Genomic DNA, 10,077 nt, shown 5'->3' with positions numbered 1-10,077 from the left:
CTCTACTAAAAATCCAAAAATTAGCCGGGCATGGTGGTGGGCACCTGTAATTCCAGCTACTTGAGAGGCAGAGGCAGAGGAATGACTTGAACTTGGGAGGTGGAGGTTGCAGTGAGTCAAGATCATGCCACTGCACTCCAGCTCGGGTGATGAAACAAGACTCTCTATGAAAAAAAAAAATGACACCAACTAAGGAATCAGCTTCAGTTATCTCCACATCTTTCCTGAAATACATCATCCTTTCTTCATCAAAACAATAAATGCACTAATTAACATATTTTGGTCTCTTACTCTAAAAGCTGTATTCTCCGATCACAATTCAAGTTTTCTTGCATTCTTTTCTCACCTCCTTTTTCATCTCTACTTGCACCAAAGTTTGCTTGCTTTTAATCTTATCCTAACGTCTTGTTTCATAAAGGCCAAACTTTCTTATATTGTACTGAAAACAAAAAGCAGACATTTTCTAAAATCTTCCCACCAGTATAATAAATTATTTTCAGAGTGGTGCATTTACTCCATAATTGGATAATGCTTATACTCTTTTTTGCTACTGACATTTTTCCCAGGTTCCATTTTGGGTTTTTGTTTGTTTTGTGGGTGTGTACTTTTACACTTCCTTGAATAAGCTCATTTCTGTTCCAACAAGTCGTGTGTAAGTAGTCATTTATTAGCCAGGCCCGGTGGCTCACGCCCGTAATCCCAGCACTTTGGGAGGCTGAGGTGGGCGGATCACCTGAGGTCAGAAGTTCGAGACCAGCCTGACCAATATGGTGAAACCCCATCTTAAAAAAAAAAAATGTAGTTTTTTATTAATTCGATATTGATTTTTCAAAAATTGATATTTGCTTATCCTATAGTGTGCAAGGTTTTTTAAAAAGTAAATTATAAGGCGGGGTGTGGCGAGTCACGCCTATAATCCCAGCACTTTGGGAGGCCAGGCAGGTGGATCACTTGAGGTCCTGAGTTCCAGACCTGCCTGGGCAACACAGTGAAATCCCGACTCTACTAAAAACAATAAAAAAAATTAGCCGGGCGTGGTGACAGGCACCTGTAATCCCAGCTACTCTCGAGGCTGAGGCAAGAGAATGACTTGAACCCAAGTGGCGGAGCTTTCAGTGAGCAGAGATTGCGCCGCTGCAGCCTAGCTTAGGTGCCTGGCCAACAGAGCGAGACTCCATCTAAAAAAAAAAAAAAAAAGTGCCGGGCGCGGTGGCTCAAGCCTGTAATCCCAGCACTTTGGGAGGCCGAGGCAGGTGGATCACGAGGTCAAAAGATCGAGACCATCCTGGTCAACAAGGTGAAACCCCGTCTCTACTGGAAATACAAAAATTAGCTGGGCATGATGATGCATGCCTGTAGTCTCAGCCACTCGGGAGGCTGAGGCCGGAGAATTGCTTGAACCCGGGAGGCGGAGGTTGCGGTGAGCCGAGATCGCGCCATTGCACTCCAGCCTGGGCAACAACAGCAAAACTCCGTCTCAAAAAAAAAAAAAAAAAAAAAAATTACACATAAGGATTCATCTTCAAAGAGCTTCTGATTTACATACTTGAAGATGTCGGAGGAGTATACTAACTAGTGCAAGGTAGAAAGCCAGATAGGAGACATGGTTAGATTGCTATCTGTGGGGTTTTTTTCCCCACAGATATGAGTAAACCATGGTGCTGAGACGGGAAGGACCAATTCTGTGGCCAGCATGACGTTGGTCCAAGATGGCAGCCATTCGAAGTTAAGAGCACTGAGGTGATTCTCAACTCATATTACTGTTTTCTTCCTTTGGAAATATGTAGACATATTAACAAACGCTAACGTGCCAATATTTCTAGGAGGCTGGAAATTAATGAGTGTAATACATTTTATATTCCATTACGGTATTTATTAAAAATAACTACATTCCATTATAACTCACTGTTGATACTCTGCCATTTCAAAGAAGCAACAAGCATGTTACCAAACAGCAGTGGAAAATAAATGAGATATTTTATTTGGGTTGAATAATTTCCCAAAATGTTTTATTTTCCAGTGATGAAAACATGCAACTGTCTACTTTTTTTTTTTTTTTTTTGATGGAGTCTCGCTCTGTCACCAAGACTGAAGTGTAATGACGCGACCTCCACTCACTGCAACCTCTGCCTCCCAGGTTCAAGCATTCTCCTGCCTCAGCCTCAGGAGTAGCTGGAATTACAGACGCCACCACTACGCCCAGCTAATTTTTGCATTTTAGTAGAGATGGGTTTCACCATGTTAGCCAGGCTAGTCTCTTAACTCCTGACCTCAAGCAATCCACCCACCTGGGCCTCCCAAAATGCTGGGATTACAGGTGGGAGCCTCCGAGCAGGGTCTGCAACTGTCTATTCTTATTTTATACTGGCATTGGTGCCTTAATCAGTTGCCTTGATTATATTGTAAAAGGCAATTTAACAAAACATTGTTACAAAGAACTTGCATTTTAAGCACAGTTTTTATGTTTATTTAAGTTCATCAAATGCTTTTTTTGTTTAAATAAAAAACAGGGACAAAAAACAATGATTTTGATTTTGACATTCAATAATTCAGGCCATGACCAATAAAAATTGTATCTAATTAATACGTGACTGAAAATAGATATGAAAATGTAACTTCCAAACCCCTAGAGGGGGCGTCCACCCCACAGATCCCTACAGAGATGTATGCTGTAACAGAGGTGAAGAGTCGCTAGGTGGCTCTGTCATTTTTAAATAAAACTAAGGTATACAGACACACACACACACACACACACACACACACACACACACACAATAATGTACAGTTAAGAAACAAAATACTCCACACAGGTAGAATCTTTAATCAAAACAAGAAAGAATAATCTGACATCATGGTCTCTCATTCTGAATAATTTGGAACTATTGGGCTAAGAATTTGGCTGTAAAGAAAAACTGCGAAGTATGCATGGGCAAGCAAACTGCTAAAAGATAAGAGAAATTATTATATTCTTAAGGACATAAATTACTAAAGGAAGATGGTTTCAAATTTTTCGTAATTTATTGCCATCTAGGTTCCCAGCTTTTCTTTTGGAATTTCTCTTTTTAGTTTAAACCTTTACATGTAAGGACAAATATTAAATTTCGATATTATAACTTATTTTAAAATGTTTTCCAATTTCCTTTCATAGTTGTCATCCTTATTTAAAAAACCAAACAACTTCATTTCAGGCCATTCAGGAAGAAAAAACAAACAACACAGGGCTTCTCTAAATTATGAAAACACTTTAGGTCCTTGAACCAAAATACAATTAAGACAGACACTATTATTCTCTACAGCATTTGCCAGGAGATTGAATAGAAATAGTGCTTTAAAGGGTGGACAATAATTCCCTTCTGGTCCCAGAAAAGACGACTCAGTAGTGACATGTTAAGTGTGATTTGCATTTTAGGTATCCAAATTTGCTGATTAAATATCACTGGATTTCATTTTTAAGAGATGAGATACCAGAAGAAAAAAAAATTCCCCCAAAATACGTAACTAATATCACCATAAAAATAAATGCTTTCGAGGAGAAGGGAAGTTTCCGAATGATTAAATATTCTGAACTGCCACTGGGCAATTGGCAAATAGTTTTTCCTCTCCCTCTCGTTTAAATGAGAACCTCAAACCTGTCACATATTAAAAACACATTTAGGAATACTTTTAATAGTAAAAGAAACAGTTTTCTTATTGTTGTTTCGAGCCAATCGAGAATGATTACGCGGAATGCGAGGTCGCCACAGTATTTTACAGGTTTTATTTGTTTTCCCCGGCAGAGAGAAGCATTTAAAAACTTAGAAAAAGTAAAACAACAACAAAAAAAACTTAGCAAAAGTAGAGGGCAAGTCTTGCCCGTTAGATGAGACTGTTTTTGTAAATGAGAGCTTCTTGCAGTTTAAATTACTTAAAGCTTTGAAACTTTCGTGCTTAAAATGCTAATTCCGAAGTTACTTATTTAAATGTCTTTGAAAACATTCACTCTTCTGTTTTTTAAGGTAACAAATCACAACGAAAGCCCAGACAAACCGCACAAAAAACGAACAAATGCTTCCCAAATGTGAGCGAACCTACAGTTTGGTTAGAAAAACTCAAAACCGATTTCCTTTCCTCCGATCACAGAATCCTCGAGGAGAAGGGGACACGTCAAGGTGGGAGGCAGTTAATAAACCCTACTGTATACCCCAAAGCGTTGTAAATTACATCGATTATTTTCGACTGGAAACCGATCGACTGAGACTGGACATGAGTCCCGCAACTCGATCACAAAAGGTTTGGAGGAAAGAGGTAGAAAAGCCAAAGGCGGACTAGGCAGGTGGCCCGAGCGGCCACCCCAAGTTAACTTTTTAGAAATCATTCGTACTGTTCGGGTCCTCTTCCCTTTGTTTTAATGTTCGTGGCTTTACTTATTACGATTAAGAAACGCCGGCTAGGAATGGGGTGTTGCTTTTCGCTCGAAACCTGGAGGCGTCGGCCTTCCCGAGGCTCCCGGGCCCGGGCAAAGGGGCGGCAGGGGCGGGGCGGGCGCGCTAGGGGTTTGGGCGCGCGGGCAGGTGGGGCGTGGCGGGGGCGTGGAGAGCCCAGGCCCGCTGCCACCGCCCCGCTCCGGGTCCGTCCGGGAGGAGCCGCGCCGGGCTCGGTTATAAGAGGCCGGCTCGCGGGCGCTCCGCGAGCACCCGCCAGACCCCGGCCCGGAGTACCGGGCGTCCGGCGCGGGTGGAGGCGGAGCCGCAGGGTTGGCCCCTAAAGGGATGCTCTCGCCCGAGCGGCGAGACCAGCCCCGCTCGCCCCTCGCCGCGGCCGCGCCGCAGCCGCCCACGGCCGCCGACATGGCCCTCTACTGCGGCGACAACTTCGGAGTGTACTCGCAGCCCGGCCTGCCTCCGCCCGCCGCCGCCGCCGCCGCCCCGGGCGCCCCCTCGGCCGCCAGGGCGCCTTACGGGCTGGCAGACTACGCTGCGCCGCCGGCCGCAGCAGCCAACCCCTACCTGTGGCTCAACGGGCCCGGTGTGGGCGGCCCGCCGTCCGCAGCCGCAGCAGCAGCCGCCGCGTACCTGGGCGCCCCCCCGCCGCCACCGCCCCCCGGGGCCGCGGCTGGGCCCTTTCTGCAGCCGCCGCCCGCCGCCGGCACCTTCGGCTGCGCGCAGCGGCCCTTCGCACAGCCCGCACCCGCCGCGCCCGCCTCGCCTGCCGCGCCCGCGGGTGCCGGGGAGCTGGGCTGGCTGTCCATGGCCAGCCGCGAGGACCTGATGAAGATGGTGCGGCCGCCCTATTCGTACTCGGCGCTCATCGCCATGGCTATTCAGAGTGCCCCGGAGCGCAAGCTCACGCTCAGCCACATCTACCAGTTCGTCGCCGACAGTTTCCCCTTCTACCAGCGCAGCAAGGCCGGCTGGCAGAACTCCATCCGCCACAACCTGTCGCTCAACGACTGCTTTAAGAAGGTGCCCCGCGACGAGGACGACCCAGGTGAGGGCGGCCGGGCAGGTGCTGGACGTGAGGGCCAGCGTAGGGGTTGGTGTGCGGCTAGATAAAGATCTGCCTGGACTCTCGTCCAGGCTGCGGGTGGGAGCAGGTGGAGGAACAACCACCCAACCCAGAGGACAAAGGGAAGGAGCAGGGGATCTTCGGAAGGAAGACTTGGTGAGGAAGGAACTGACCTTTATATCTACACTTGCAGAGGCTGGCCAATTAGAGAAAAGAAAAAATCCATATCCCCGAACAGGAGGCTACTCCTGGGTGGTGTTCATCAGGCCTTTTGAAGAGAGGGTCTCCTTACAAGTGAGCTCTCAGATAAGGGATGGTTGTCAGTTTCGCAGAAGACAAGGTGGGAGAACGGCGGACCAGCCAGGCTGTCCCTAGGTACACTTCCTCCTCATCGGGTTCCAGAGAGGCTCTCTGTGTCCTGAGCAGAGCAAATACCGTGCCTGCCTCTAGAGATAGTGGCATGGGCGTCATGAGACAGGGATCTGGGATGGGAGAACTTTAGCAGGGAGTTCCTGCAAATTGCAGTTTGGGTACCTTAACTAGTTAGAAATTTAGAAATGAATATCCCAGATTTGCTGCCTTTGGGTTTAAGCCCAGTAGCTCCTGGAGTGAGGAAGGCTGTGGAATGAGTGTTCTCTTACCTGCCCTGAGAGGTGGAGGTGGAGAAATGATTAACGAGAACAGAGAAACAGAATCCTACTTGAGGTTTTCAGAAGGAGCCCAGAAAAAGGAGAAGGAAGGGGATTGGAAAAAGGGAAGAGAAATGAAACCATTTTAGTTGCACATTACAGAGCTCCAGGATTTTGTGTAAATTATGTGAATATTCTGGAGCTCAGAAAGAGCTCATCCCTGAGGTCACTGTAGAGCAATGCTCTCCAATGGAAATACAATGCAAACCACAGATGACTGTTAATTTTTAAGTAATCCAAAATATTGTTTCAACATATAACAGGTATAAAAATTACTAATGAGATTCTTTGTTATTTTCATTTCTCTTCCCTTTTTCCTGTCACGACCCCTTCCCTTTCCTCGTTCTGGGCTCCTTCTGAAAACCTCAAGTAGGATTCTCTGTTTCTCTCTTCTCGTTAATCATTTCTCCACCTCCACCTCTCAGGTGTCGTCAACATCCCGTGTGTATTTTACACTACATCTCGACTTGGACTAGCCGTATTTCAAGTGCCCAATAGTAATGTGTGGCTAGTGGCTACTGTATTGGGGCAGTGTATGCAGTTCTAGAAGATGGATCCTTGATCCTCTTGATTTGACTTCTGTGTCACCCAAGATTATCATGTAAATTGTCATATAAACTCCTCTGGACTTTACGCTAAAAGTTCAAGGGTCTATGGCTAATTTTTTGTCAAAGAAGTTGGTACCAACGTGGCACAATACACATATCCAGATAGGTGGAGAGATTATTGAAATTGTAGTTATATAACTTTTTTTTCTGTAACTATTTGCAGAACATGGTTCAGTGGAGGCAGCTTAGCCCAATGGTTAGTTAAAAATGCTGAGGTGTTTTTTTGAGACAGGGTTTCAGGCTTGTCGCCCAGGCTAGAGTGCAGTGGTGCCATCTCACTGCAGCCTCTGCCTTGCCAGCTCAGTTTTGCTGCCTAGCCTCCCAAGTAGCTGGGACTATGGGTGCCTGACACAGCGCCTGGCTAATTTGTATTTTTTTGGGCTTTCCCCATGTTGCCTAGGCTGGTCTTGAACTCCTAAGCTCAAGTGATCCGCCCGTTTCAGCCTCCCAGAGTGCTAGGATTACAGGCATGAGTCACCTTGCCCTGCAAGAATGCTGAATCTTTTAGCCATTCATAGTGGTATGCTTCTATCCTCCCAGCTACTCTGGGAGGCTGAGGTGGGAGGATCGCTTGAGGCCAGGAGGTCAAGGCTGCAGTGAGCCAAGGTTACACCACTGTACTCCAGCCTGGGTGACAGAGGAGACCCTGTCTCAGAAAATATAAATAAATAAATAAGTAAATAATTTATTTAAAATGCCGAGCCTGGAGCCAGTCTGCTTACATTCTGACTCTCATGGCTAACTAGGAATATGGCAAGTTACTAACCAGTCTGCACCCCAGTTTTCCTATCTAAAAAGTAGAAGCAGTAATATTGCCTATCTCCATAAAGCTGTGAGGAGTAGCTGAGGTTATCCGTGTAAAGTACTTATCACAGGATAAATGTTTTACAGTACTTTCAAACTTCGGATTTTTTTTTGCCAGAAGTGAAAAAAGCTGTTGGGAGGTGAAATCCTCCAAGATGATAGATCTTTTCTACCTCACTTGTGATGAATAGTGAGAGAAAATTTCCAAGAACAAAACTAGCATTACATGCAGAAAAATGAGGTCTTGGTGTCGGAAATTTCTTTGCTCAATGGGTGAAACATTTGCAGGATTTGTAGGAACAGGTCCTGCCAAAATGAGGAGGGGCTGTAGATTCCAGGAGCTTCCTCATAGTCAAAATTTATGCCATCCAATGCATGGTTAAAACAATTGCTCAGCAGTAATTTTTTGTCATTTTGAGATTGCCTTTCTCCAGTGGGGCATTTTTCTCAGAGGTGAGGAATTATGCACTTTCAATGAATAATAACTATAAGTACTGTTTTTGCACTGCTTGTTGTGTGCCAGCTACTATGCTGAAATATTTAATCCTCACAGCCAATCTACTAAATGGTACTATCCTTATCTCTATTTTATAAATAAAGAACAGAGGCTCAACTCTTTTTTTTTTTTTTTTATAGACACGAGATCTCACTATGTTGGCCCAGTCTAAACTTTTAACTAGCATCAACTTTAAGTAGCATCAGAATTCCATGATTTTGCAATTTCATACAATTTGGATTTAGAATTAGTAAAGGTGTTACCTGATTTAATTATAAGTGTCTCAGAAATGGAATTAGATCTTTAAGTAGTAGACACTACCAGGAGGAGGTAGAGGTGGCCAGAATATCAGTGTTCCAGATTTCTCCCTGAAGCAAAGAGTAATATCTCCCCCAAAAGAGGATCGATTTAAATATTAGAGTGTATTGAGCATCTTTGTCAGCATCTAATGAGAATCTGCACTCCTGCCCCCAGAATTGAAGCTGAGTGCACAGGCATAAAATAGGTCCTTCTAACTTGGTCTTTCTCGTCTTCTCAGGAAAGGGTAATTACTGGACTCTGGATCCGAACTGCGAGAAAATGTTTGACAACGGGAACTTCCGGCGGAAGCGAAAGCGCCGCTCTGAGCCCAGCAATGGCTCCACAGTGGCTGCCGGGACATCAAAGTCGGAAGAAGGGCTCTCCTCAGGACTGGGGTCTGGAGTGGGTGGGAAGCCAGAAGGAGAGAGCCCCTCCAGTCTGCTGAGGCCTTCCCACTCCCCAGAGCCTCCGGAGGACACCAAGAGTACTGCCTCATCTCCTGAAGGACCCATGCTCACCTCCACCCCATGTCTCAACACTTTCTTCAGCAGCCTCAGCTCCTTGAGTGTCAGCAGCAACGTGAGTAACCAGCGGGCTCTCCCTGGCAGCCGCCACCTAGGGATCCAGGGGGCCCAGCTGCCCTCCAGCGGCATGTTCCCCCCAACCTCCATCTCAGAGGCCTCGGCAGACACCTTGCAACTGAGCAGCAGCACCAGCAATAGCACCAGCCAGAGATCCTATTACAGCCCTTTCCCTGCCAGCACCAGCGGGGGCCAAAGCACCCCCTTCAGCAGCCCTTTCCACAACTTTAGCATGGTCAACAGCCTCATCTACCCCCGAGAAGGCTCCGAGGTGTAGAGCAGGCCCTCAGACTTGAGTATGCACACCTGAGACCTGCAGACATGCTGTAAAATGCAGATTCCATTCAGTAGGTCTGGGGCAGGACCTGAGTTCTGCATTTCTGTTGAGTTCCTGGGCGATCTTGTGGTCCTTTGACCACACTTGGAGTAACAAGGGTGTAGTAGATAACTCTTTCTACAAACCAGTGAGCTTTTACAGGTTTCTCTGCATGTGGGCCTCTCCAGAGAGAAATCTGTCTCACTCTCTTATGTGATAGGTAGCCTGTGAGCCCCATGAGGGCAGGGACTGTGTCTATTTTGTTTATCACTGTATGCCAGGGTTGCAAGCTCAAGTGTGTACAGACAGCTAAAAAAACATAAGCCAATGAAATTACTGGCTGAGAAAACTAAGAGCATTTGGTAACTGAAGCCGTAGGGGGTGGATGGGACAGACTAGCAGAAGGCTGCTGGGAACAGCTGGTTCTCACTCTCTCACATGGCAGCATTCTGATTTCATTATTATTATTTTATTTTATTTTGACAGAGTCTCCCTCTCTTGCCCAAGCTGGAATGCAATGCAGCAATCTTGGCTCACTGTAATCTCCACCTCTCCGGTTCAAGCAATTCTCCTGCCTCAGTGTCCCAAGAGGCTGGGATTACAGGCACCTGCCACCACGCCCAGCTAATGTTTTGCATATTGGCCAGGTTGGTCTTGAACTCCTGACCTCAGGTGATCCGCCCGCCTCGCCCTCCCAAAGTACCGGAATTACAGGCGGGAGCCATTGCGAGCAGCCAGCATTATGATTTTTACACTTGATCTTAGCCAAAAGGCGGAGAAGGGATAGCATTATGATTTT

At 46.4% G+C, this 10,077-nt stretch overlaps 1 protein-coding gene across 1 annotated transcript; it reads left to right on the top strand.

Annotated features, from left to right (window-relative positions):
* Nucleotides 1-4,826: 4,826 nt before the first annotated feature.
* FOXI3 (forkhead box I3) lies at nt 4,827-9,801 on the top strand. The gene is made up of 2 exons (XM_017536650.2): nt 4,827-5,466; nt 8,620-9,801. The coding sequence occupies exons 1-2, from the start codon at nt 4,827-4,829 to the stop codon at nt 9,237-9,239; spliced, it is 1,260 nt and encodes a 419-aa protein (XP_017392139.1). The 3' UTR covers nt 9,240-9,801.
* Nucleotides 9,802-10,077: the final 276 nt, after the last annotated feature.

The sequence above is a fragment of the Cebus imitator genome, unplaced genomic scaffold (genome assembly GCF_001604975.1).
Source record: "Cebus imitator isolate Cc_AM_T3 unplaced genomic scaffold, Cebus_imitator-1.0 Scaffold99, whole genome shotgun sequence".
Taxonomy (NCBI): domain Eukaryota; kingdom Metazoa; phylum Chordata; class Mammalia; order Primates; family Cebidae; genus Cebus; species Cebus imitator.
The sequence above is the reverse complement of the archived record's forward strand: the minus strand, read 5'-3'. Positions and strand labels throughout refer to the sequence as shown.